A 27097-nucleotide genomic window follows, 5' to 3' on the forward strand; every position below is an offset into this window, starting at 1 on the left:
GAGACACAAAGGCCGAGGTACTGCAAGGAGATCCCACCATGGGTCAAGGTGGAAAGGTCATTGCCAGCAGAGCCAGCATTTTAGCAGGTGTGACCAAACTTCTTCCTCCCTTCCTACCCCTTCCTTCCTTCTCCCTTTTTCCCTTCCTCCCTTCCTTCTTTTCTTTTTGTTTTTAAAGGTATTTTAAAATTTTTATTTATTTATTTTTGGCCACGGTGGGTCTTCGTTGCTGTGCACAGGCTTTCTCTAGTTGCAGGGAGCGGGGGCTACTCTTCGTTGCGGTGCGCGGGCTTCTCACTGCGGTGGCTTCTCCTGTTGCAGAGCACGGGCTCTAGGCACGCGGGCTTCAGTAGTTGTGGCACGCGGGCTCAGTAGTTGTGGCTCACGGGCTCAGTAGTTGTGGCTCATGGGCTCAGTAGTTGTGGCTCACGGGCTCTAGAGCACAGGCTCAGTAGCTGTGGCGCACGGGCTTAGTTGCTCCATGGCACGTGGGATCTTCCCGAACCAGGGCTCGAACCCGTGTCCCCTGCATTGGCAGGTGGATTCTTAACCACTGCACCACCAGGGAAGCCCCCTTCCTTCTTTTCTTTCTCTCTTTTTATGAAGTGGAATAGAATAGGAAATAGAGTGTTTTCAGGTAGTAAGGGAAGGTTTCATTTGGTGGAACGTTTGTTTCAGTTATTTGTGTCGATCTGTGTGTGCATGAAGGTACTGGCTCAGGATGTAAAATGTAGTTCTTATCGGGGGTTGTGGGCAAAATATTAAGACACTGCTTTATGTGGCCTTCACCAAGGAAGTAACATTTGAGCTGAATATGAAGCTACCAGGCAATGGGCACGTAGAAGAGGAAGAGGGAGCCTGGCAGAGCCGGGGCATGGCTGTGCCCACCCGGTTCACAGACACTTGGCCCCTCGGTGGCACCCCACCGTACACGCCCAGAGCTCAGCCCTGCGCCTAATCATGCTCCTGAGAATCCCGAACATTTCTCCTGCTCGCTCCCAGGCCAGGCCTGGCACCCATCAGGGGCCAAATCAGTGGCAGCCAGGACGCTGGCTCATCACGGGGCTCGGGTCCCTGCCCCAGTGCGGACTTCCGGGCGGTAGGCGCTCAGTGAGCACCTGCAAGGGCCTGTCACCCCCCACCCCCAAGGCAGAATCAGACTTGTCTGGACAGCCCAGGCTCGGGGCAAAGGCGGGGGGCCGTGACTGTGGGCGGCTCCCTGGAGGAGGTGGCTTTTGCTGCTGGGCTGAGACGCAGGCCCTGCGACCCCTTGGGCGCGCCCCTCCCCTCGCTGGACGGTGAGCTCATCGGGGGTGGGGGGGCGTCGCCGGCGGCCCGGGCGCCTGAGCTCACGGCGCGCCCCCGCGGCGCCCCGCCACCCCCGCTCCTGGGCGATTTTACCAATTAAGGCTTTCTCGCCGGGCCGGGCCGGGCGCGGGGCGGGGGTGCGGCAAACAAGAAGGCGAGCGGCGGCGGCCCATTCGCGTGGAGGCGCGCGGCGCGCAGCGGACGCCAGCGGAGCCCCGAGGCGCTCGGCGCGGGCTCTAGGACCGGCCAGGCGCCACCCCGCGGTCGCCGGCCGCCCGCAGGGACAGCAGGTGAGGCCTCCGAGGCGGGCACCGAGTGGAACGGTCACCGAGCTGCTCGCGGAGCGGGAGCCCAGGGCCAGGTGCAGCCGGGTGCGTGAGCGCAGCCGCCTTCCCGGGTTTCCCCGGGAACCTATGTGTGTGCCCAGGAGTGTGGGAGCCGAAAGCCACGGGGGTCCCTGAGAGAGAAGGTGTCTGAGAGTTTGGCAGGATATGGGCTCTCGTGGGTGCCCGTGAGCGGGTCACTGCATGACTGTCCAGGAAGGCAAGGCCCTGAAAGCAGGACATTGTGTGGGCTGAGCGCGAGTGACCACCTGGAAGGACACTTCGCAGCCAGTATGCCCCCTGGGAGGGCGACAGTGGGTACCTGTGACACCAGTCCTCTGGGCACCAACTGCCTTGGGTACATAGGGGCTGGCTCCTGGGCTGCTGTGCTCCACGGGGACCCGGGTGGGAGGGTGGCCAGGCCAGATTCTCAGGCTGCGCCCTGTCCCAGGTTGGCTCTGAGCTAGATGTTCACACCAGCCAGGATGTGAGCGGCAGGGTCCCCAGATTCCCATGCCACCTGGTCCGGGAGCAGCAGGTGAAGTCCGCTGACAGACCCACCTGTGTGTGCTCCAGGCCGCTCTGTCGAAGTGGGAGCTCAGGACTTGAGTGCTGTCACGTGCTGCACCTGGACTTGCCTGAGCAGCCCCTCCTGCCACTCTTCGGCTTTCTTCATCAGCCGAAGCACCCCTGTGGGAGGGCCTGGCCTGGGGTCTGAGGGCAGGAGTGGGGTGGGAGGCGGGGTGTGTCTAACATCCAAGAATCTACTCCAAATAAGGGAAAATATGAAAGAGCTGGATTTTGGCTTCCAAGGGCTGCCCGATCTGGGGGCTTTGGGATGGGGCGCCACCTGGTGGTGATACTATGTCCCCTAGGGACAAGAACCCTCTACATCCCCATCACTTATTGCCCCCAAATAGGGAAAGCCTAGGGCTGGAAGCCAGGGCACCCAGCTTCTGTGCCCCTTTCTGCTGGAGCTGGCTTCTGGTCGCTTACTCTGACTCAGTTTCCCTGCTCCCTGGAGATTAAGGAATGAACACAGATGACCCAATTGGGTGGCAGTTATGGACTGAAAATCAATTCTTGGTGTAATTCTGTCCTTGGGAACTTGCTTTCCAGTGGGGCAGGGGAATCAGAAGAACAACTCTCACCTCCTCTTGAATGGGGCCTGGTAGGGAGGGGTCCACACGGGTCCCCCTCTACAGCTCTCTCTCCCACCTCCATCCCAGTTCCCAGACACCGCAGTGTGGAGTTTTGTGCACATGTGTCTGAAAGTGGTCAGGAGTGGACAGTGCACAGGAGGTGAGCCTCAGACTGAAAAACATCATTTAGACCCCATGCCACCACCACTGGTGAGGAAAAACCAGTGGGGGGACAGGCAGCCCCCAAGCGAGCATGCTGGAGGGCAAGGGAGATGCCGGTGGGGACTGCAGCCCCACTGCGGGTGATGCAGACACCAGGGCTGTGCAAGAGTCAACCTTATTTGGGCATGACGTGCTGGCTGACCCAGGGCCTCCTCTCCCACTGGTCTTTAGCAGATAACTTAATTACTGCTAGTCTGCGGGTCAATCTAAGAATCAAGCACGAGGGACAGAGACATGCCTTTCTGGAAAAAAGATGTAAAGAAGGGAACATCCTGGAGAGGGGAGGTACACAGGACTGGGGGAAGTGAGTCCACTCTGGTGACAAAGCCATGAGTAGGCTGGCTTCTCTTCACTGAAGAGGGTGGCAGTGAATGTCCCAACAGGCCTCTTGCCCCTGTGCCTTTGCCGGTCAATGTCTCCCCACAGTGACCTCCCACGGTCTCCAGTTATCTACCAGAAAATTAATTTTGAGCAAATAGCTCCCCATTGCCCTGGAGACACCATCCCGGCTCCCCAGCAGGCCTTGGCAGCCTTCCGTGGTTTGCCCCCTTCGGTCCCCTGGCCCCCCTGTCCTGGGGGCCCGCTCTGCACTACCACGGCCCTGAAGCCCACCGAGACCCAGGTGCTCAGAGCCCACCAAGTCTTACTGGAACCCCGGAGCAGGTTCCCCGCCGCTGCCTGGCTGCTGGTCACACTGGGCTCAGGGGCCATTCCGACAGGAGGGGAAGCCCCTCCCGCCCCAGGTGGACAGCTGGTGGGTGAGGCGGGCACTCGCTGTCTCTGCATGCATCACACCGCGCCCTGTGCCAGTGCGCAACGGCACGCCCGGGCCCCTTCCAAGGCTGCTGGCTCCAGGAGTGCCGGTGGCCTCCTGGCCCAGTGCCCTATTTCCTCCCGGGTGGAGCGGGGAGGGAGGGAGGCGGTGGGGACCGGCGGGGCGCAGGTGCGCAGGCCAAACCCTGCAGAGCGGGAAGGCGGGCTGGGGCAGGGGGTCTGAGGGGGGCGGCCTAGGGTTCGGGCGCTACGGGCTTCCTTGGCTTGGCGCACGCGCGCAAAGCGCTGCCAGCAGCGCCTGGCCCAGACCTGCGCTCTCCAAGGGCTCGCCCTTCAGATCGGGCCCCTTCCCGCTGCTGCTGCTGCTGCCGCCGGGGCCGCCGGCTGGGGCGCGTCCAGGGAACCCCAAGCGCCGGAGCTCGGGGGAGAGGGGACGACGGGGGGCTGCGGGGACCGAGCGGAGTCCACGTGACTCAGGGAGGGCGAGCCACCCCACCCCCCGCAGGGGCCTTGGGGAAGGAAAGTCCCTTGTATGGTGTGCCCGCTGGAAGCCAAGAGGTCCAGCGCCAGACGCTGCTCAGCCTTTCCTCGCTGCAGCGTTTCTTGCAGCGCAGGAGGGAGATCGCAGGACTTGAGCGCATCGTTGCCCGCTACGGGGCCCAACGACCCTTCCCGGAGCTGGGGGTCGGGTCGAAATCGCCTGGGCGGGGGGACTCAGGGGGGCATTCCAACGGGTGGGGTGGGGCGGGGCGGGCACGGCCCCGAAGCCCCACCCAAGGCCACGCCCCGATGTGACTCCGCCTCCCAGCCCCGCCCCCGCCCGCATTTAAAGGGCTCGCTCTCTCCGCAGCGCAACCTCTGCTGTCTGCATCGCCCCGCGCTCGCTGAGGTGCCTGCGACTTTAATTAAAGGGCCGTCCCCTCGCTTGGGCTGCAGCACCGCCCCTCGGCTCCTCGCGCCTCAAAATGAGTAGCTCCCACTCCCGGGCGGGCCAGAGCGCTGCGGGCGCGGCTCCGGGCAGTGGCGCCGACACGCGAGACGCCGAGATGCCGGCCACCGAGAAGGACCTGGCGGAGGATGCGCCGTGGAAGAAGATCCAGCAGAACACATTCACGCGTTGGTGCAACGAGCACCTCAAGTGCGTGAGTAAGCGTATCGCCAACCTGCAGACGGACCTGAGCGACGGGCTGCGGCTTATCGCGCTGCTCGAGGTGCTCAGCCAGAAGAAGATGCACCGCAAGCACAACCAGAGGCCCACCTTCCGCCAGATGCAGCTCGAGAATGTGTCGGTGGCGCTCGAGTTCCTGGAGCGCGAGAGCATCAAGCTCGTGTCCATCGGTGAGGGCGCGGGCCGCCCGGTGGCGCTGGGAGGCGAGGGAGGGGGGCTCCGCGCGTCCTCCCATCTTCTCCGGGCCGACCCCTCGCAGACACCCCCCCTAAGCTGTGGCGCCGCCCCGGGAGTCCCCGGGGCCGCCCAGCTCCGTGTGGGCCTCGAGAACAAAGGCTCGCAGGCCGGCGGTGCGTGCGGACCGCTACGCGCCCCCGCCCGCCGGTCCCCGGCTGGCCCACGCCCAGGCTGAGCTCACATCCTCCACAGGCCGCGCCCCCGTCGCTGCGCCCGCGGTGGGAGAGGGCCTGGGGGGGCGGGCACTGGCCAAGCTCTGGCCGTGCGCCTGGTGCCCCATCTCTAACGAGGGGGAGGCCGGGGCTCTCCACCCCCTACAGCAGTTTGGAGAGGGCCCTCTGGGCTTCAGGCACCCCTGTGGTTCCTTAAACGGGGGTTGGAGCTTGTGGGTCCCATTGTCTAGTGCCCCCCAGTGAAGATGGCTCATACCGCAAGTTTAGATTTTCTTTCGGGAACTAGGGGGCCAGAGAGGGCCATAGCTAGCAAAACAGCACCTGAGATGGGTTTGGGCGCTGGCCAGTGAAGGGAGCTGGCTTGTAGTCTCTTAGATACCTGATTACTGTCGAGCTTGTGCCAAACTCTTGCCTCCATGTAGGACTTGCTTTCCTGCATCTAGAATATGCAGGAGTTGTTTGGGAGGTACTCCAGCATGTGCTGGGCTCGCTGCCAGCCCAGTGTTCGTGTCACCGGGCTGGTGAGGCTGGCAGTGGTCGGGCCTACTGCATCATCCCAGGCACTTCGGAGATGAGAGCCACACAGGGACAGGCACCAGAACTGGTGACTTGGGGGGGGGCGGGGAGATGCGACAGGGAGAGAAGGGGCACGAGCTTTCTTTTCTTCAGAATCGAAAGAGGCCTTCCAGTTGTCCCTACAGCCCTGGCCCGGTCCATGCGGAGCCTGAGAAAAGGAGGGACCGAGACTCAGGTGCCCCCAACCACTCAGGGCTGGTCTCAAGGGCCCCACCTCTTTCTCTGGAATGCAGGTCGAGGCCGAGGCCCACCCCCCAGTCCCAGCCTCAGTCTAGCCAAGCTGAGTCATCTCTGAGCCTTGGGTGGGGGGGCAACCGGATGTGGGGAGGCGGGCCACACCCCAATTGTCTGGGGGGGGTCTCCTCCTCCCCCCTCCCTCCTTCTCCTCCTCTTGTGAGCTGGCTGGAGCAGGCCTAGTTCCCAGAGCTTTGCCATATAAGGCAAAAAAATGTTGGAAAGCAGCAGTGGTTAGGGGAGGGAGGGGGCAGGCTGGCCCGGGGGGCTGGGGAAAGGGGGTGGGATGGGGCGGGGCCATCCAACCAGTCAGTCTCTCAACTCTGAGCCCGGTCCTTCCCACCCTCTTTTGTGAGGTGGATGGGAGGGCCTAGGCCAGCCTCCTATGGACCGGGGGTGGGGAGGGCCCAGCCCGATGATGGCTGATGAGCTTGGCCTTGTGTTTCCCCTCGTGGGTCGTAGTGGACCTCGGGCCTGCTGAGGGCTTGTGCTGGACTCGCGATTCTGCGGGTGGGAGCCTGGCGGGAAGGCCTGGCTACTCCTGTGTCCTTGGGCTTCTCTGAACCTTCCAGTAACCCCTAGCCTGAAGCCCCCACTCCACCCTCCTACCTGCCATTTGGGGACAGTGCAAGGCAGTGGTGAGGGACCGGGACCAACCGCAGCCTAGGAGCAGGAAGGCCGCTGTGCTTTGAGTGGCACTGAGCTGGTCCGCAAGGTGCTGCCCGCTGGAGTCAGGCTACCTGCCATTGATGGCCCTTCTGGTGGCGCCCATCCCCTTCTCCCCACCCCCAAGTTGACTCACTAGACAAGTATTTTCTACTGATTGTTGGGGAAGGGTAGGTGGAACACGCCAGCAGGGATTCCAAAGATGAGCTGCCCTCCTGAGTTCTCAGAGGCCCCCCCGGCCCCCCCACCCCGTTCGCTTGAGGAGGCTGAGACCCAGAAGGGCCTTGGGTGGGGCTCAGAGCCCAGAGGCATTGCCATGGGGATGGGGTGCAGGGTGCCCGCCCTAACCACTTCCCCTGTGGTGAGCTTGGCGGCCACCAGCCTGTAGCCCAGTGGCCCGTTAGGTGGCGAGGAGGGCGGGCAGCAGCTGAGCAGGCTCTGCTGAGGCAGCAGGACTTGGGGACCCCACCCATGACCTCTGCCACCCAGACTCCCAAGCTGGGCCCTGAGCGCCCAACCCAGGCTCACTGGCTCCGCCCTTCCCCTTCGGGCTGGGTGAGGGGGCCCCTGGAATGTGTCCTGCCCGGCATCCTGGCCGGCAGGCCATCTCTGCCGGGCCCCAGTGAGTCAGGGCCATGCAGCCCAACCACCGGTTCCTTGGGGCTCCCAGCCCCTCCCCCTGCATCAGGGCTGCTGCCCAACTCCCAGCCTGGCTCTGTGGGGGGAGGGGGAGCACTAAGGCAGTGGGGGGCGGGGCTCACACCCTCCACCCAAAGGGTCCTTGCCCAACGCGCGCCACCGCTTCCGCTTCCCCAGCCCCATGCCATCCACCCATCCACCCGCCCCCGCGACCCCAGGGCAGCCGCCACATTTCCCAACCTCTCCACCCGCCGGCCTTCCTCTTTCTCGGTGCAGGTCAGGGGCCCTTTCCTGGAGATCCCTGGGGATGGGCGGTGGGCCCCTGCAGAGCACTCATCCCACTCACTCCAGAGCCACCTTTGCGGAAGGGGGCTCCTCCCCAGGCCTCCCTGGCCCTGTCTGCCGCCTAGGTCTGTCTCCTGTCCTTGCTCTGGGCCCCCTCGTTGTGCTGTATTGTCATGTGTCTACAGGTGCTTTGCCTCCAAACCTCCTTCACACCCCCAAAGGGGCCCCGACCCACACCCCACCCCGCCCACGGGGGCCTGTGCCTCCTCCCTGGGGCCTGCTATGCTGCCACATTCCCCAGTGCCTGGGAGTGGCCTGACACCCTGAACGTGCGCCACCCCCAAACCCTGTGCGCACATGCACAGGGACCCCGGGTCAGCCCTGCCCGCCCAGCGCTGCCGCTCGTTCCCCTTACAGACAGCAAGGCCATAGTGGACGGGAACCTCAAGCTGATCCTGGGCCTCATCTGGACCCTGATCCTGCACTACTCCATCTCCATGCCCATGTGGGACGAGGAGGAGGACGAGGAGGCCAAGAAGCAGACGCCCAAGCAGAGGCTCCTGGGCTGGATCCAGAACAAGCTGCCGCAGCTGCCCATCACCAACTTCAGCCGGGACTGGCAGAGTGGCAGGGCCCTGGGCGCCCTTGTCGACAGCTGTGCCCCGGGTGAGGGGCAGCGGGGGGCGGGGCCGCCGGTAGGGGGCCGGAGGGGATGGCCTGCAGCCAGGTCTCTTGGCCCCCCAGACTCATGGCCTTCCTTGCCCCGCAGGCCTGTGCCCTGACTGGGATTCCTGGGATGCCAGCAAGCCCGTGAACAACGCCAGGGAAGCCATGCAGCAGGCCGACGACTGGCTGGGCATCCCTCAGGTACGCTCCGCCGGGCCAACCGCGGCCGTCTGGGGGCTGAGGGCCCAGTGCGGAGAGGTGGCGTGTCCCAGGACCCTGAGGCTTGGAGGCCAACTGGCTCCTTTTTCCGCGCGTGACAGGTGATCACCCCTGAGGAGATCGTGGACCCCAATGTGGATGAGCACTCCGTCATGACCTACCTGTCCCAGTTCCCCAAGGCCAAGCTGAAACCAGGGGCTCCCCTGCGGCCCAAACTGAACCCGAAGAAAGCCCGAGCCTACGGGCCAGGTGAGAGAGCCAGGCGGGGGGTCCTCCTGCAAGGTGACCTCCTCCCTGAACGTGAGCTCCCGGGGAGGCTTCAGTCACGTGGCTGCCAGGTTATCAAATGCCCCCCCGTGAGTCAGGCAGGAGTGGGTCTGGGCTGGTCAAAACTGGCCACTGGCTCTGTGTTCCCCCCGCCACACCAGCCCGAGGCAAACTCAAGCCAGCGTTCTAGAAAACAGGCCCAGGCCTGTCCCACGGCAGGAGCGCAGTTGGGGCCGAAGGCCGGGTTCTGCGCGCTGGGGTGTACACCGAACTGACTCACCCCGTTCCGAACAGCCTGATGGGGCTGCGGCGGGGGTGCGCCAGCCCTCACAGCCAGCCTGTGGCTTCCCCCCCAATCCCCGGGCAGGCATCGAGCCCACAGGCAACATGGTGAAGAAGCGGGCAGAGTTCACTGTGGAGACCAGAAGCGCCGGGCAGGGAGAGGTGCTGGTGTACGTGGAGGATCCGGCCGGGCACCAGGAGGAGGTAGGGCGGCCAGCAGGCAGGGCAGGGCGCTGCCGGGCCTCCGCGTGGAGGGGCCGCTCTGAGCAACGGCTCACGGACTCCTTCCCACCCTAGGCAAAGGTGACCGCCAATAACGACAAGAACCGTACCTTCTCTGTCTGGTATGTCCCCGAGGTGACGGGGACTCATAAGGTGAGCCCTCAGCCCAAGGGGAGGCCAGTGGCGAGGGCAGTGGCGAGGGTGCCCCAACCCTGCCCTCACGGTGCACCCCTCCTGGGAACAGGTCACTGTGCTCTTTGCCGGCCAGCACATCGCCAAGAGCCCCTTCGAGGTGTATGTGGACAAGTCCCAGGGAGATGCCAGCAAAGTGACGGCCCAGGGCCCTGGCCTGGAGCCCAGCGGCAACATCGCCAACAAGACCACCTACTTTGAGATCTTCACGGCGGGTGAGGGGAGGGTGCTGAGGCCGGCAGGTCTGGGGGAAGAGCTGGGGGGGTGCGGGAGCGGCCTGGAGGCTCCGGGATCTGAACCGATGCCTCCTGGCAGGAGCGGGGACAGGCGAGGTGGAAGTGGTGATCCAGGACCCCACAGGACGGAAGGGTACCGTGGAGCCTCAGCTGGAGGCCCGGGGTGACAGCACGTATCGCTGCAGCTACCAGCCCACCGTGGAGGGCGTCCACACGGTGCATGTCACCTTCGCTGGTGTGCCCATCCCTCGCAGCCCCTACACTGTCACTGTTGGCCAAGGTAGGCCAGTCCCGGCCGCCCCCCGCTGGGCACGGCTCCAGCCCTGCGGTCTCGGAGGGGGGCAGCCGGGCAGGTCCCGTTCCAGCCCCCGCCCCGGCTCCCCGGGCTTCTGTCCTTCCGCTGTGCGGGCGCACTCTTTCTGGCCCGGCTGGGACCCTCCTCCTTCTCCTCCTCTCGCCCTCTCCATCTCTCTCTGTCTCTCCACGCTTTCACCTTCGGAAGAGCTCGCTCCAGCTGTCTAGAAACCTGCTGCTCTCTGCTCTGCCCACAGGGTCAACGGTACTTGGATCTGTCTTCCTAGGGGGGGCTAGGCGGGGGGCTGGGGGCTGGCATGGCTGGAGCAGGTGGGAGGAGGCCTGCCGTGTCCTGGCCTGGGCCACACAGGTCCTAGGGTCACGGTCCCTTCCACTTCTTTCTTACGCGTCCCTCACCGGCCCGTGTGGCCCGATGGCCCAGCCTTGTGGGAGCAAGGGAGGGGTCGCCCAGCGCCGGCTCCCAGCAGCTCAGCCAGCCTTCTGCTCACAGCTTGTAACCCAGGGGCCTGCCGCGCCGTCGGCCGGGGCCTCCAGCCCAAGGGTGTGCGAGTGAAGGAGACTGCCGACTTCAAGGTGTACACGAAGGGCGCGGGCAGTGGGGAGCTGAAGGTCACTGTGAAGGGTCCCAGTAAGTTGGCCTGTGGCTGGGCTGGGGTGGGCGGTGCCAGTCCCCGGCCACTGCTGGGCAGGCCTGAGGCCCTCCCTTGTCTCTGGCAGAGGGCGAGGAGCGCGTGAAACAGAAGGACCTGGGGGATGGTGTCTATGGCTTCGAGTATTACCCCATGGTCCCCGGCACATACACTGTCACCATCACGTGGGGCGGCCAGAACATCGGGCGCAGGTGAGACCCCGGGCTGAGCTCGGAGGTGGCGCACTCCTCCCTCTGCTGGGTTTGGGCCGGCCCCCCTCCAAGACGGGGCCCCTTGGCACTCCCCTGGGTGGCTCTCTCCTTGCAGTCCCTTCGAGGTGAAGGTGGGCACCGAGTGTGGCAATCAGAAGGTGCGGGCTTGGGGCCCCGGGCTGGAGGGCGGCGTCGTTGGCAAGTCCGCAGACTTTGTGGTGGAGGCCATTGGGGACGACGTGGGCACCCTGGGTAAGTTGGAGGCTGCGATGTGGGCACCTGGGGGCAGAGGCTGGTAAGGGCCACCCTCCCGAGGTTCCAGGGCACTGACGGAGCTGGCGGCTGTTCTCAGGCTTCTCTGTGGAGGGCCCGTCACAGGCCAAGATCGAATGTGATGACAAGGGCGATGGCTCCTGTGATGTGCGCTACTGGCCCCAGGAGGCTGGCGAGTATGCCGTGCACGTGCTGTGCAACAGTGAAGACATCCGCCTTAGCCCCTTCATGGCCGACATCCGCGAGGCGCCCCAGGATTTCCATCCAGACAGGGTAAAGGGTGCGGGCCGCTGGGCTGGGTCTCTGGGCTTTAGGGCCCTGGGCTGGCATCGCCGGCAGTGTGCTCCTGCCACTCTGTCTTTGGAGGCCAGCACTTGGTCCCCTGAGATCTGGGTGGCCTCCCATTAGGTGAAGGCACGTGGGCCTGGATTGGAGAAGACGGGTGTGGCCGTCAACAAGCCGGCAGAGTTCACGGTGGATGCCAAGCACGGCGGGAAGGCTCCTCTCAGGGTCCAAGTCCAGGTGTGGTGCCCTCTGTGGTGGGGGCAGGGTGGGCAGGTGCCCAGGCCCGGGCACTGACCAGGAGGCCGCCCGCTCCCGCCCGCTCTCCAGGACAACGAGGGCTGCCCCGTGGAGGCAGTGGTCAAGGACAACGGCAACGGCACCTATAGCTGCTCCTACGTGCCCCGGAAGCCGGTGAAGCACACGGCCATGGTGTCCTGGGGAGGCGTCAGCATCCCCAGCAGCCCCTTTCGGGTGAGCCTGCCCTCTGCAGGCCTCAGATGGGCCTTTAGCCCACTTCCCTGGGTGCCCGCTTTGCCGTGGTACGGCCCTCTTCCATGAAACTCGCATACCGTACAGCCTACCCCGTTCAATTAAACAACTCGGTGGTTGTGAGTGAGTTGAGAGCTGTGCGGCCATCACCACAGTCGAGGATGGGGACGTTTTCACCGTCCCCCAGAGAAACTCCTCTGCGCCTCCACTGCCCCCGCCCTACGCAGCCACGCACCCGCTTCTGGCTGTGCGGTTTACCTTCTCTACACATTCCCTGGGGACGGGCTCCTAGGCCCTGCACGGATAGACCACGTGTTAGGTGTCCAGTCATTTGTTGGCGGGCATTTGGGGTTTCTCACCTTCTGGCTGTCGTGAGCAGTGCTGCCAGGGGCGTTCCAGTACAGGCCTGCACTAACGCCCTGGTTGCGTAGACGGCGAAGGGTGGCGGCACTGCAGCATCAAATGGTTGCCTTACATGGCACTCCCCAGGGTGGCCACGCCATTTTGCCCCTCCTCCAGACGGGTCATGCCCCTGCATTTGCCCCCGTGCCCTGCAGGTGAACGTGGGAGCCGGCAGCCACCCAAACAAGGTCAAGGTGTACGGCCCAGGAGTGGCCAAGACGGGACTCAAGGCTCACGAGCCCACCTACTTCACTGTGGACTGCACGGAGGCCGGCCAGGGTGAGGCCCTGCCTCGAGAGCGCGGGTGGGCGGGTGGGCGAGGCGTCCCCGTGAGGTTCCAGCCTCCACTCCCTCCTCCCCTGCAGGTGACGTCAGCATCGGCATCAAGTGCGCCCCCGGCGTGGTGGGCCCCGCCGAGGCCGACATTGACTTCGACATCATCCGCAATGACAACGACACCTTCACGGTCAAGTACACACCCCGCGGGGCTGGCAGCTACACCATCATGGTCCTCTTCGCGGACCAGGTGGGTGCTGGTGCTTCCGGCCCCTAATGCTGCTGGGTGTTGGGGTGTGGCTCTCCTCTCAGCCCTCCTCCTCCCGCCCCCTGCAGGCCACGCCCACCAGCCCCATCCGGGTCAAGGTGGACCCCTCCCATGACGCCAGCAAGGTGAAGGCCGAGGGCCCTGGCCTCAGTCGTACCGGTGAGGACGAGTACCCCATGGGGAGGTTGGGGAGCCCCGAGGGGGCGTGGGGCAAGGTGCCCCTACAGGGTAGCTGTGTCTCCTCAGGTGTTGAGCTTGGCAAACCCACCCACTTCACGGTCAATGCCAAAGCCGCCGGCAAAGGCAAGCCGGATGTCCAGTTCTCGGGGCTGGCCAAGGGGGACGCGGTGCGTGATGTGGACCTCATTGACCACCATGACAATACCTATACCGTCAAGTACACTCCTGTGCAGCAGGTAGCTACCTTGACCCCCTGTGGCCGCGCCTGTCCATATACCTGCTGAGCCCGTGGGCCCCCCTCACGTGGTGGGCTGGGTGGGCAGCTCCGGGGGGCTTCCCGCCCACTCTCGTTTCCCACCTGGGAGAGAGAAGGCATGGAAGTCCAGGGGGTGCAGTGGCAGAGAGAAGCCATTGTCTCTGAAGCCCCTCCCCATGCCCAAATTGGGAAGCCCCAGGCCAGGGGGACCAGGGCCATGACCCACGACCCTGCCCTTCTGTACCCTTCCCAGGGCCCAGTGGGTGTCAGTGTCACTTATGGAGGGGATCCTATCCCCAAGAGCCCCTTCTCGGTGGCGGTGTCTCCAAGCCTGGACCTCAGCAAGATCAAGGTGTCCGGCCTGGGAGAGAGTAAGTCGTTGGGGCCTGTCGCAGCCAGCCACTGAGCGCGCCCCGGGGCTGCCTGGGCCCATGCCACAGTTCTCCCCTTCCTTTCATCGTGTCAACAGAGGTGGATGTTGGCAAAGACCAGGAGTTCACAGTCAAGTCGAAGGGTGCCGGTGGCCAAGGCAAAGTGGTGTCCAAGATTGTGGGCCCCTCGGGGACAGCAGTGCCCTGCAAGGTGGAGCCAGGCCTAGGGGCTGACAACAGCGTGGTGCGTTTTGTGCCCCGTGAGGAGGGGCCCTACGAGGTCGAGGTGACCTACGACGGCGTGCCTGTGCCCGGAAGCCCCTTTTCTCTCGAAGCTGTGCCCCCCACCAAGCCTAGCAAGGTAACTGGGGTGTAGGCGCCACCCCCTCTCTTCTCCAGACTCGCCCTCACCCCTTCTCATTTTTGTCCTTTTGAGCGGTGGCCCTGCTCAGGCCTGCCTGTGCCCGTCTGGTGGGGGAGGGGAGCCAGAACGAGAGGAGGCAGACGGAGTCAGGCTGGGGGTCTGAGGGTCAAGGGTCGGGGAGGTGGCGTGGCTCTGGCTCCTGACCTGCCCCTCCTCCCTCAGGTGAAAGCTTTTGGGCCCGGGCTGCAGGGGGGCAGTGCAGGCTCCCCTGCCCGCTTCACCATCGACACCAAGGGCGCCGGCACAGGCGGCCTGGGCCTGACAGTGGAGGGCCCCTGTGAGGCCCAGCTGGAGTGCCTGGACAACGGGGACGGCACGTGCTCTGTGTCCTACGTGCCTACGGAGCCCGGGGACTACAACATCAACATCCTCTTCGCTGACACCCACATCCCCGGCTCCCCGTTCAAGGCCCACGTGGTTCCCTGCTTTGACCCATCCAAGGTCAAGTGCTCGGGCCCCGGGCTGGAGCGGGCCACCGCCGGTGAGGCGGGCCAGTTCCACGTGGACTGCTCGAGCGCAGGCAGCGCAGAGCTGACCATTGAGATCCGCTCCGAGGCGGGGCTGCCAGCCGAGGTGCACATCCAGGACCACGGCGACGGCACGCACACCATCACCTACATCCCCCTGTGCCCCGGGGCCTACACTGTCACCATCAAGTACGGCGGCCAGCCCGTGCCCAACTTCCCCAGCAAGCTGCAGGTGGAGCCCGCAGTGGACACCTCAGGCGTCCAGTGCTACGGGCCCGGGATTGAGGGCCAAGGTGAGAGGCCCCCCACCATAGGGCATGGGAGCAGCGGGAGCCGGGGCCCTGGGAGCCCCATTCTTCTTCCTCTCCCTGCCCCCCTGCAGGCGTCTTCCGAGAAGCCACCACCGAGTTCAGTGTGGATGCCCGGGCTCTGACGCAGACCGGAGGGCCGCACGTCAAGGCTCGCGTGGCCAACCCCTCGGGCAACCTGACCGAGACCTACGTGCAGGACTGTGGCGACGGCACGTACAAAGTGGAGTACACGCCTTACGAGGAGGGTGCGTGCCAGGGCGCTGGAGGGATGGGCCGGGGGTGGGGGCAGGGTGACCTGGGCTCCCCCTGACTCAGCCTGCCCTCCTGCAGGACTCCACTCTGTGGATGTGACCTACGACGGCAGCCCTGTGCCCAGCAGCCCCTTCCAGGTGCCCGTGACCGAGGGCTGTGACCCCTCCCGAGTGCGCGTCCATGGGCCGGGCATCCAAAGCGGCACCACCAACAAGCCCAACAAGTTCACCGTGGAGACCAGGTGAGTGAGAGCCCCGGAGGCAGGGGCTGCAGGGGGCCTTGGAACCCAGGGGATGACGGGCTGTCTCTCTGGACCAGGGGAGCTGGCACAGGGGGCCTGGGCCTGGCTGTAGAGGGCCCCTCCGAGGCCAAGATGTCCTGCATGGACAACAAGGACGGCAGCTGCTCGGTCGAGTACGTCCCCTATGAGGCCGGCACCTACAGCCTTAACGTCACCTACGGCGGCCATCAGGTGCCAGGTGAGGAGGCAGGTCAGCTGGGGCCGGGCTGGGACCACCTGTCCGCCCTCCACTCTTGTCTCACACAGCTGCCATCCCTCTGCCCGCCTCCAGGCAGTCCTTTCAAGGTCCCTGTGCATGATGTGACAGACGCGTCCAAGGTCAAGTGCTCTGGGCCTGGCCTGAGCCCAGGCATGGTCCGTGCCAACCTCCCTCAGTCCTTCCAGGTGGACACGAGCAAGGCCGGCGTGGCCCCGCTGCAGGTCAAAGTGCAGGGGCCCAAAGGTGAGTGTTCCTGTGCCTGGGAGTGGGGCGTCAGGTCAGGAGAGTGCGGTCCTCTGAGGGAGGGGACCCAGTGACGGCGGGGGGCGGGGGGCGGGGCCGGTGGGCAGGCAGTTGACGGAGGAGCCTCAGGTGACCCCAGAGCCAGTGCCCTGGGGCAGGGGACCTAAAGGAGGCAGAACAGACCGCTGAGCAGATGTGGCAGGCGGGAGGGAGGTAGAGCGGGCAAGGGTCTGAGATGTCACAGGGGCTCAGGGCTGTTCTGGGGACGGGCAGGTGAGGGCAAGTCGAGGCCCCCTGGGGTGAGGGCTGGGTGCGTGGCCCAAACTCGGCTTTCTAGTGTGGTGGGCCTAGGGGCCCAGGGCACCGGCTTAAGGCTCTGTCTGTGGGCCTGGGGCCAGGTCTGGTGGAGCCAGTGGATGTGGTGGACAACGCCGATGGTACCCAGACCGTGAACTATGTGCCCAGCCGTGAGGGGCCCTACAGCATCTCGGTGCTGTACGGGGAAGAAGAGGTGCCCCGAAGGTAAGAGGCTGGGCCCTCTGCGTGTGGGGAGGGGCCTGGGCTGGGCACCAAGAGCCTTCCTGACCGCTCACAGCGTCCTGGCCTAACAGCCCCTTCAAGGTCAAGGTGCTGCCTACGCATGATGCCAGCAAGGTGAAGGCCAGCGGCCCCGGGCTCAACACCACTGGCGTGCCCGCCAGCCTGCCTGTGGAGTTCACCATCGACGCAAAGGACGCAGGGGAGGGCCTGCTGGCGGTTCAGATCACGGTGAGCCGGCCGCACGGGTGGCCGCCTGCTCCAGCTGCGGTGCAGCTCCGGGCACAGGGAAGGCGAGGGAGGGGAGGGGCCCAGGCTGGAGCGGGGCGCCGCGCGGGTCCGCGGCCCGGCTCTCTGGTCTCCCTTAGAAGCCGTGCCAGCCTCTAGGATGGTGGTGACAGACACGGGCTGCCCCACGCACGCACTTGCTCACTTCGGGTGTCACCAAAGCCCTTAGTGCCTCAGCTTTTCTGCCTGTAACATTCTCTGGGGCCAGGTGTAAGGCTAGGACTCTGAGATCTTTGGGGGAGCTCGTCCTAGTGCTAGGGCAGGCCCTGGGGTAGAGGATGGGAGCTGAGAGGTCCTCGTGGGGGTAAAGCAGGATGGGCGCCAGGTCCCTGCCCCTGCCTGTTGTCACGCAGGGTGCGGGGGGCCGGGGGGGGTCACTGGGCATTTTGGCGCTTCCCTTCTGGGCCTTGCCCGTGGGGAAGTAAAGGACAGTGGTGGATGCAGGCAGCCGTCTTGGGCCACGGTGCTTGAGCGGCTCAGAGGCTGTCCCTGCAGCAGTGGCGCTCGGGACCACTGTCCCTGCAGCAGTGGCCCCTCCTTTGAGAGGGCCTGAGGGAACCCCGGGCCTGGCTGGGCTTGGGCCAACCGCCTCCCCTGCGCTCTGCTGTGCAGGACCCTGAGGGCAAGCCCAAGAAGACGCACATCCAAGACAACCACGACGGCACGTACACGGTGGCCTACGTGCCAGACGTGACGGGCCGCTACACCATCCTCATCAAGTATGGTGGTGACGAGATCCCCTTCTCCCCGTACCGCGTTCGGGCCGTGCCCACTGGGGATGCCAGCAAGTGCACCGTCACAGGTGAGCCAGCCCGCCAGCGGCCGCGGCGCTCAGCACGGGGCTTGGGTGTGCCTGTGTGCACGGGCTCGCTGCTTGGGGCGGCGTGTGGGAGTGGGGGCCGCCCCCTGAGTGACTCACCTGACCTTTCTCCTTGCTCTCTGCCCTCTCACCTCAGTGTCAATCGGAGGTCACGGGCTAGGTAAGCTGCTTGCTGGGGCCACTCCCAATGCCCCTCCTGCCCGGAGGGCAGCTTCCTTTCCTCTTCCATGCTGATTCCCAGGACAGTTCCAGCTGCAGCTCTTGGCAGGGACAGAGGGGGGAACTGGAGGGTTAGGGCCCAGGGAGGCCTCCGGAGCTGAGCATGAGTGCTCCGGCCCTCCCCCTCTGGGCCTCCATTTCCCCATCTGAGAAGTCGGGTTGCAGCTGAGAGCTTTGGGGTGAGGTGCATCCTGAGAGGCGCCCCCCTGGGGGCTCTGGGGTCTGGGGATCTTGGCTTCCCGGGGAAGTCCCGGGGGCGGGCAGCAGGCCCTTTCTCTTTACTTCCTCTTTCCGCGTCCAGGGCTCTCGCGTGGGGTCTCCCCCAAGCAGCGGGAGTCCCCGGCCCCGGCCGGATCCACAGACCCCCATCCCCACCTCCCGGGGGCCTCTGCGTCCCAGGCCGGGGGAGGTGCAGGCTGCATGAGTGGGTGGGGCTGGCTGGTAGTGCCGTAGCACCAGCGTCGACTGCTTGGGCGGCCAGCATGGCGGGGCCCGGCCCGGCCTCAGAGCCCCAAAGTGCACTCGGTGGCCCCCCTCCCCCCTCCCTCCCCCCATTCCCCAAGCAGTGACGTTATTCAGATGGTCCCCAACCAGGCACGGAGGTTCTCCTGCTCAGGCATGGGAGGGGAGAGCCAGCCCCAGCCAGGGACACCAAGAAGAGGCAACGACTACACGGGAGCCTCTGAAGGCTGTCGGCCGGGACCTTGGCCGAGGCAGCCAGGGAGAAAGTTAGAGGGTGGCTGGGGCTCCACGGCAGGGGCTCGACGACTTTGGACAGCAGGCCTCGGGGTCTGAGACGCCAGCCCTGCGTGCCTAGGGCAGGGGGTAGGGCCGGGGTTGTGGGGAGCAGAGGCAGGGGCAGGGCTGGGCTGAGGGAGTGGTCTCGGTTTACCTGGCCACCGCGTGCAGAATGGAGACAGGGCGCCCAGCTGGGGAACTGAAGTCACCTCTGGACCAGTCGGAGGGGTGGCTTGGGCTAGGCTGCTGGTGGTGGGGCTTGAGGGGCTGGGCGCCGGGCAGGGAAAGCGGGGAGTCGGGGCTGACTGTGAGGTTGGGGCCCGAGCTACTAGCTAGGTGGCGGGTCCAGGTTCCGAGCCAGGGAGACCAGGTGTGGCTGTGTGCGAGGTGAGGCCTCCCAGGGCAGGGGCGGGCAGCGGGGGGCCAGGTGTAGCGCTCAGGAGAGCCGCGGAAGGCCAGCATGGAGCCCTTGCGCAAAGCGGGAGCCCTCGGCGGACAGGAGAGTTCGGTGGCAGGCTGGCCGGGGGACCCCCTTGCACTCAGCCCTCGAGTCGGTCCGGTGCCCCCAGCTGCTTCCCTGGCAGGGGCCGGGCTCCAGAAAGCACTCGCTGCCAGGCCTCACAGCCTACAGCCCCCCGAGCCTCCACGGCTGAGCCCAGATCATAACGTCACTGTCCCTCCCCTCTCCTCGGGCACTCTGGGGCCCTGGAGGCTGCTCAGCTGCTCTGCTCTCGCCACCTCGCAGCCCCCCTTCCCCCGGGTGCTACCACTGCCTGCTGCGCTGTGCTGCCTGGGTGCCAACCCTGCTGCCTACCTGCTTCCCTGCTCCCAGCTCCCTGCCTGCGCCGGGCCACGCCCGGCCGCCCCTCTCTGCAAGCCTCCGGTCGAGCGAGCGTTCTCAGTTGTCAGGAAACTCCAATTTCACCTTCAGGCCCGGGGGGCGCGGGGCGAGTGTCACGTTCCCCACGCTGCAGCAGGTCTCCGCCTCACCGCGTCCGCACACGGCACTGGGGGCCGGGGCCAGGCCGCAGGGGCGAAGGCAGCCGTGGGCCCAGCCGGCGCGCTGGCGCCGGTCAGCGTGGTCCACGGCACAGGCTGAAGCCAAGTGGGTGGGGGCGGTGGCGGCAAATGCTTGTGCCCTGATGGCGGCGGTGACCTCGTGGGCTTCCCGGCCCTTCCTTCCTCTCAGACTCCTGGGTGCCATCCGTTGGGCCTTTCCCATGTGGGGGACTCCCCCGAGACAGGACTCCCAGGCTTGAGGTGGCTCGGGGGAACCTTTCCTGCCTTCTGAGAAATCACTCACCATCCCAGCTTTGGGGGGGCGGGGGCGGGAGGCCTGGCTGTGCTTGGTGGTGGCAGTAAGAGGCCTGGGCGGGCGGCAGGTGGACAGGAGCGGCCCGAGCGCCGAGCTCATGCGCTGGCCCCCCCTTTGGGGACCCACCCTACCCCACCAGGCGCTGGCATCGGCCCCACCATCCAGATTGGGGAGGAGACGGTGATCACCGTGGACACCAAGGCGGCGGGCAAAGGCAAGGTGACCTGCACCGTGTGCACACCCGACGGCTCCGAGGTGGACGTGGACGTGGTAGAGAACGAGGACGGCACCTTTGACATCTTCTATACAGCCCCCCAGCCGGGCAAATATGTCATCTGCGTGCGCTTCGGTGGCGAACACGTGCCCAACAGCCCCTTCCAAGTGACGGTCAGGAGGGGTCGGGGGCGAGGCGTCCGGGCGGGGCTCATGTGTGACGACAGAGTCTCCAGCTCCTGTGCGTTGCTCTGCAGGCGCTGGCTGGGGACCAGCCCACGGCACAGCCCCCGTTACGGCCTCAGCAGCTGGCCCCGCCGTACACCTACGCCCAGGGCGGTCAGCAGACCTGGGTATGGCCTGGCCCACCTCCTCCCAGCCCTAGGGGACACTCGGGGACCGGCCAGCTGGGCGTCCCGTGAGGCCCTGTTCTGCCGCTTGTTAGGAGGGACCCCGGATCCTCCCACGCGGGACCCCTTCCCTCCTGCAGCTCCTCACTCAGGCCCTCTGTCTCCACTGCAGGCCCCAGAAAGACCGTTGGTGGGTGTCAACGGGCTGGATGTGACCAGCCTGAGGCCCTTCGACCTTGTCATCCCCTTCACCATCAAGAAGGGCGAGATCACTGGTGAGCGGGGGCGGGAAGGAGCTAGGGAGCCACAGAGGCCAGAGTGTGCCAACGGGCTGCCCTGACCCGCGCCCCACTGCCCTGCAGGGGAGGTGCGGATGCCCTCGGGCAAGGTGGCGCAGCCGGCCATCACCGACAACAAGGATGGCACTGTGACCGTGCGCTACGCACCCAGCGAGGCCGGCCTGCATGAGATGGACATCCGCTACGACAACATGCACATCCCAGGTGCACCCCTCAGCATGCCACCACCACCTTACGGGGGCGTGGGGCTGGGGGAGGGGCTTGGGGACGACACGAGGCCCCCATTCCACGTGGTCCCTCTTCCTGCCTCAGGAAGCCCCCTACAGTTCTACGTGGATTATGTGAACTGCGGCCACGTCACAGCCTACGGGCCTGGCCTCACGCACGGGGTGGTGAACAAGCCTGCTGTCTTCACCGTCAACACCAAGGATGCAGGAGAGGGTGAGCGGCAGCTCTCGTCTTGACCCGCCTGTGTGTCACGGGCTACTGTCATCCGGTGGGGAGCTGGACACTGGACATGCTCCCCAGATGAGGCTCCCTGCCCCACCCCCGGCCTCTGCTTGCCCGTTGGGGCTTCTCCTCATTGGCGCAGTGTCCCTGGGCACAGTTCGCACCCTCACCCGCAACTCTCTCCAGGGGGCTTGTCCCTGGCCATCGAGGGCCCATCCAAAGCAGAAATCAGCTGCACCGACAACCACGACGGGACGTGCAGCGTCTCCTACCTGCCCGTGCTGCCTGGTGACTACAGCATCCTGGTCAAGTACAACGAGCAGCACATCCCGGGCAGCCCCTTCACTGCCAGGGTCACAGGTAGGTGATACCCAGAGCGGTGACAAAAGGAGGCAGGTGGCAGGGTGGGTGCAGTCTCCCTCTGTGCCTGGACACACAGTGACCGTCCCCTGCCAGGTGACGACTCGATGCGCATGTCCCACCTGAAGGTGGGCTCTGCCGCTGACATCCCCATCAATATCTCGGAGACGGACCTCAGCCTGCTGACAGCCACGGTGGTGCCGCCCTCGGGCCGGGAGGAGCCCTGTCTGCTGAAGCGGCTGCGCAATGGCCACGTGGGTAAGAGGCTGGGGAGCAGGGCCTTCTGGAAAGGAGGGAGGCTGGGGGTGGGGGCACGCCTCTCCCCAGCTGACAGCCCCTCCCCGTGTCCAGGGATCTCATTCGTGCCCAAGGAGACCGGGGAGCACCTGGTGCACGTGAAGAAGAATGGCCAGCATGTGGCGAGCAGCCCCATTCCAGTGGTGATCAGCCAGTCGGAGATTGGGGATGCCAGCCGCGTGCGCGTCTCCGGCCAGGGCCTCCACGAAGGCCACACCTTTGAGCCCGCAGAGTTTATCATCGACACCCGTGATGCAGGTAGGCGGTGGCGGCCTGGAAGCTGGGGTGAGACCACTGTACTTGGCCCCCCTGGCTCAGGGGTGTCCCTCCCGCAGGCTATGGTGGGCTCAGCCTGTCCATCGAGGGTCCCAGCAAGGTGGACATCAACACAGAGGACCTGGAGGATGGCACATGCAGGGTCACCTACTGCCCCACGGAGCCTGGAAACTATATCATCAACATCAAGTTCGCTGACCAGCACGTGCCCGGTGAGTGAGGCACCCACGCGCCTTCCCCATGGCTGGGCAACCTTCTTGCCACACCCAGGGTCCACCTGCAGAACGTAACTTGTGTGGGATGTGGGTTGTGCTTTCCTCCTGCAGGCAGCCCCTTCTCCGTGAAGGTGACAGGCGAGGGCCGGGTGAAAGAGAGCATCACACGCAGGCGACGGGCGCCGTCGGTGGCTAACGTTGGCAGTCACTGTGACCTCAGCCTGAAGATCCCTGGTAGGAGCTACAGGAGCCAGGGAGGGTCCCAGGGAGCCCTAGGTGCCAGCCCGAGGTGGTCCCAAGCAGAGGGGCGGGCCCTCGGTCTCCTGCTCACCAGGCTGTCCCCCACCTACAGAAATTAGCATCCAGGACATGACAGCCCAGGTGACTAGCCCATCAGGCAAGAGCCATGAGGCCGAGATCGTGGAAGGGGAGAACCACACCTACTGCATCCGCTTCGTGCCCGCCGAGATGGGCATGCACACCGTCAGCGTCAAGTACAAGGGCCAGCACGTGCCTGGGAGCCCTTTCCAGTTCACCGTAGGGCCCCTGGGGGAAGGGGGAGCCCACAAGGTCCGCGCAGGGGGCCCTGGCCTGGAAAGGGCTGAAGCTGGAGTGCCAGGTAGGCCTGCTTCCTGCGGGGCTCTTGCCCCTCCTGGGCGGGGGCTGGGGGGCAGGAGGGGGCTAGCAGCCATGCTTGGCGGGGGCCGACGCCGGGGGAGCAGCCCTCCGTGAGGACACACTGTACCTTCCCGCAGCCGAATTCAGCATTTGGACCAGGGAAGCTGGCGCCGGGGGCCTGGCCATCGCTGTCGAGGGCCCCAGCAAGGCCGAGATCTCCTTCGAGGACCGCAAGGATGGCTCCTGTGGCGTGGCCTATGTGGTCCAGGAGCCAGGTACTGAGGCGTGGCTGGGGCTGGGAGGCAGGACTCGGCTTTGGGCGCTGGTCTGGGTCTACGCGGACAGCCCTGCCCGGCTCCCACCCTCCACCTTGAGGTCCCAGGGCCACTCAGGCTGTTTGCGGGAGGTGGCAGGCTCGAATGCCGACAGGTGGGGACCTCCCGGCACGCCCTCTGTTCTCTCTCCCTGCTCAGGTGACTACGAGGTCTCAGTCAAGTTCAACGAGGAGCACATCCCCGATAGCCCTTTTGTGGTGCCCGTGGCTTCTCCGTCTGGTGACGCCCGCCGCCTTACTGTTTCTAGTCTTCAGGTGAGGCACCGAGAGAAACCGCCCGCCTGGGGCTCCTGGGCCCGGCCAGACCAGAGCCGCCGCACAGAGCAGGCCTTGGCCCTGTGTCGAGTGACCCGCCCAGCCCAGCTCGGGGCGCCGGGCTTCTGCTCTGGCCGGGTGCAGCCCACGCTTGGGGTCGGAGGAAGTACCCCTGACCGTCGCGTGGAGTTTTTCTCGTGTCTCAGCTCTAAAGGCTTTGAACAGAAGCCTGTGCCCCTTGAGCACCAGGGCTGAGGTTTAAAGAGGGACAGCCTGCCAGGGCTGAGTGCTGCCCGCAGGGCGGGGCCACCCCCTTCCTGCCGCCCGGTGTGTGATTGTAGAGCGTGGGTCTGGGAGCGGGGGTGTGTGCCTGTAGCTTGCTGCCCCTCGAGAATCCATGGCTCTCCCTCTTTAAACCAAGCTGGACGCCAGATGGGTAAGTGCAACCCAGTGGGATTCCTGCTTCTGGAGCCCTTTCCTTCCCTTGCCCCGCCCCAGCCCCTAACCGCGTCTGCTGTGCTTCCAGGAGTCAGGGCTAAAGGTCAACCAGCCAGCCTCTTTTGCAGTCAGCCTGAACGGGGCCAAGGGGGCGATCGATGCCAAGGTGCACAGCCCCTCAGGAGCCCTGGAGGAGTGCTATGTCACGGAGATCGACCAAGGTGAGGCCCTGGCCCTTCCCGGCCAGCCAGCCGTCCGCCCTGGCCCGACTGGGAGCAGTGCGCCTCCCCCCGGGCCTGGCCCACTGGCTGGGAAGCAGGCTGAGGGTACAAAGGGGAGGCGCAGACTCCGGAAGCAGCCGAGACGGGGCCCAGAGGCCTGGGCTCCTCCAGCCGGGCGGCGCTTCCCCAGCTTGTGACCCAAGCCCTTGGGGTACCTAGCTCAGCAGCCGTGCTGCTAGGAAGGAAAACACCTTCTGCAGGCCGTATAGTGCAGTCTCTTGAGGGAGAGACCCAAAGTCCAGTGATGGGGGCTGCCCAGGCCTTTGGCCAAGGCCTGGAACCCGGGGACAGCCCGGGGGTGGGAGGAGCTGCCCAGCCCAATTTCACTGGTTCACAGCCTCATCCTGACCCTTCCCAGCCGCGTGACCTCAAGCAAGTTCCTGCCTGTCTCTGGGTCCCAGTGAACACGTGGGGGATAAGGCACTCATGGTAACCCTTGGAGAAGGAGGCATCGAGGCGGGCATTTTGCCTACAAACGATTCCAGTCCAAATGAGTCCTATGGGTAGCTTGGGCATCTGAAGCTTCACCCCTCAGGCTTCAGGAGGCCTGTGCAGTGGGGTGTGGGTGCCCAGCACGGCCTCCAGAACAAGCTGAGTGGCCCCCTAGACCTGCTGGACTCAACGCTGGCAGGCAAGGGAAGCCCCTCGCCGATGCCGGTTGCTCAGTTTTGGAGGAGAGACCCCAGGCCCACGGCATGTTCCTCTGCCCCTCAGATAAGTACGCCGTGCGCTTTATCCCACGGGAGAATGGCATCTACCTGATTGATGTCAAGTTCAATGGCACCCACATCCCTGGAAGCCCGTTCAAGATCCGAGTTGGGGAGCCTGGGCATGGAGGGGACCCAGGCCTGGTGTCCGCTTACGGGGCTGGCCTGGAAGGCGGCGTCACAGGTAGGTCAGCGGGTGCGGCTTCCAGTGTGTGAACAACTGCTCGGGTCCCTCCTCCGAGCTCTCGGTGACAACAGGAGGCGTGTGGAGGTGACAAGGCTACGCTGGAGGGCTGGGGGGGGGAAACAGGCCAGGCCAGCTCTGCCTAACCTCCCGTGCCCCCAGGGAGCCCAGCTGAGTTTATCGTGAACACAAGCAATGCGGGCGCTGGTGCCCTCTCGGTCACAATCGACGGGCCCTCCAAGGTGAAGATGGATTGCCAGGAGTGCCCTGAGGGCTACCGCGTCACCTACACCCCCATGGCACCTGGCAGCTACCTCATCTCCATCAAGTACGGCGGCCCCTACCACATTGGGGGCAGCCCCTTCAAGGCCAGAGTTACAGGTGAGCCTTGTACCAGACTGCGGCTACCCAACCCAGTGCGCGACACTCTGGCCACCTCTTAGCCCCTCCTGCTCTGCCCTGCAGGTCACCGTCTGGTCAGCAACCACAGCCTCCATGAGACATCATCAGTGTTTGTGGACTCCCTGACCAAGACTGCCAGCGCCCCCCAGCACGGGGCCCCAGGCCCAGGTCCCACCGACGCCAGCAAGGTGCTGGCCAAGGGCGTGGGGCTGAGCAAGGCCTACATGGGCCAGAAGAGCAGCTTCACGGTGGACTGCAGCAGAGCAGGTGGGCGTCCTTCCAGGAGATGAGGCTAGACATAAGAGCGGACAGCCAGTGCCTGGGAACATGGCAAGGGGAACGAGGGCGGCGGGAATGCCTTTGGGAGCGGGCCGCTTCCAGCCTGGGCCTCCCTGCCGTCTCCTCTACCCTTCAGGAAAGTGCCCTGGAGGAGCTGGAGTTTCCTTTGCTGGTCTTGCCCGGGGTGGGGGGGGGGGGTGGGGGGGTTGCTGGCAGCTCTTTAGGAAGGGCTGTCACCCCAAAACAGGCGACGAGGTGGGAAGGGGAGGTTACAAGACAGGAGAAGGGAGTCAGCGCAGTCACAGCTGAGGGGAGGGACTTGGGGCCTGGCACTGAGGCCCCTTCCCCCACCCCCAGGCAACAACATGCTGCTGGTAGGGGTACACGGGCCCCGGACACCCTGCGAGGAGATCCTGGTGAAGCACGTGGGCAGCAGGCTCTACAGCGTCTCCTACCTGCTCAAGGACAAGGGGGAGTACACGCTGGTGGTCAAATGGGGTGACGAGCACATCCCAGGCAGCCCCTACCGCGTCCTGGTGCCCTGAGTTCTGTGTCCGTGCCAGCCAGCAGCTCCCAGGATGAGAAGTGCCCCTGCGCCCGCCCTCCGCCACCCAAGCAGCACCCGCCCCAGCCCTGGCCAGCCCTGGCCACCCTGTCACCGCAGCCGACCCTGCCCTGTGCTGCGCTCCCCTGCCTCCACTCGGGCAAAGGAGAGGGGCGAGCAGAGGCAGCCTGCCTGTCTTCTTTGCTCCTGGGAGGGGTGAGGGGTGGGGGTCTAGTGCACAACCACCTGCTAGTTCTCTTCTCTAGCCAAGAGGAATAAAGTTCTGCTTCCATTCTCCCGAGGGTGGCTCGAGCTTTCTGGCAAGGGTGCGGACACGGGGGACAGGCTGGATGGAAGCACGGGCCCAGACCACAGGCCGCTGGATCTCCAGGCCCGGCCCCCTCCCACTGCCCTGGCACCCAGGGGGTCCCGACTCGGGTCCCATCTGCACTGGCCTCCTCTGCCTCCCTGAGTTCAGACCAGTGTGGGGCAAGGGGTGTGTCGTGCCCCCAGAACAGGGCCTGACGCTAGTGTGCTCATCCCAGACCCCACCAGCAGCGGATGCTGTCCCGGGGAAGGGCCAGGCCATGGCCAGGCTACAGGAGGTAAAGTGCTGGGTGGGAGGACCAGATAAGCAGGACCTGAAATCACAGCAAGCCCTGGCCATCCCTCAGACAGCTTAAACGTGCCACCA

The 27097-nt window shown here is 65.4% G+C and overlaps 1 protein-coding gene across 2 annotated transcripts; it reads left to right on the top strand.

The window, feature by feature from the left end:
• The first annotated feature begins 1477 nt into the window (after positions 1-1477).
• FLNA (filamin A) lies at positions 1478-26704 on the top strand. Of its 2 annotated transcripts, XM_060002190.1 has the most exons (48): positions 1478-1598; positions 4620-5107; positions 8165-8413; positions 8517-8614; positions 8734-8881; positions 9267-9385; positions 9479-9556; positions 9648-9810; positions 9911-10111; positions 10637-10774; positions 10864-10987; positions 11103-11239; positions 11340-11533; positions 11669-11782; positions 11873-12016; positions 12592-12715; positions 12802-12962; positions 13049-13139; positions 13227-13396; positions 13670-13787; positions 13886-14148; positions 14374-14971; positions 15061-15234; positions 15320-15482; positions 15560-15720; positions 15814-15984; positions 16383-16506; positions 16596-16752; positions 17422-17611; positions 17766-17789; positions 20041-20288; positions 20372-20467; positions 20637-20739; positions 20827-20967; positions 21076-21204; positions 21400-21573; positions 21670-21831; positions 21925-22128; positions 22206-22358; positions 22473-22595; positions 22714-22980; positions 23117-23254; positions 23453-23568; positions 24095-24227; positions 25002-25178; positions 25341-25559; positions 25644-25847; positions 26217-26704. In XM_060002190.1, exons 2-48 carry the CDS (start codon positions 4735-4737, stop codon positions 26402-26404), a joined length of 7944 nt encoding a protein of 2647 aa, XP_059858173.1. In that variant the 5' UTR covers positions 1478-1598; positions 4620-4734; the 3' UTR covers positions 26405-26704. The 2 variants fall into 2 exon arrangements, with proteins under 2 accessions (XP_059858173.1, XP_059858174.1); XM_060002191.1 differs by lacking the exon at positions 17766-17789 and having other exon boundaries at positions 1479-1598.
• The last annotated feature ends 393 nt before the right edge of the window (positions 26705-27097 follow it).

The sequence above is a fragment of the Delphinus delphis genome, chromosome X (assembly GCF_949987515.2).
Source record: "Delphinus delphis chromosome X, mDelDel1.2, whole genome shotgun sequence".
In the NCBI taxonomy this organism is placed as follows: Eukaryota; Metazoa; Chordata; class Mammalia; order Artiodactyla; family Delphinidae; genus Delphinus; species Delphinus delphis.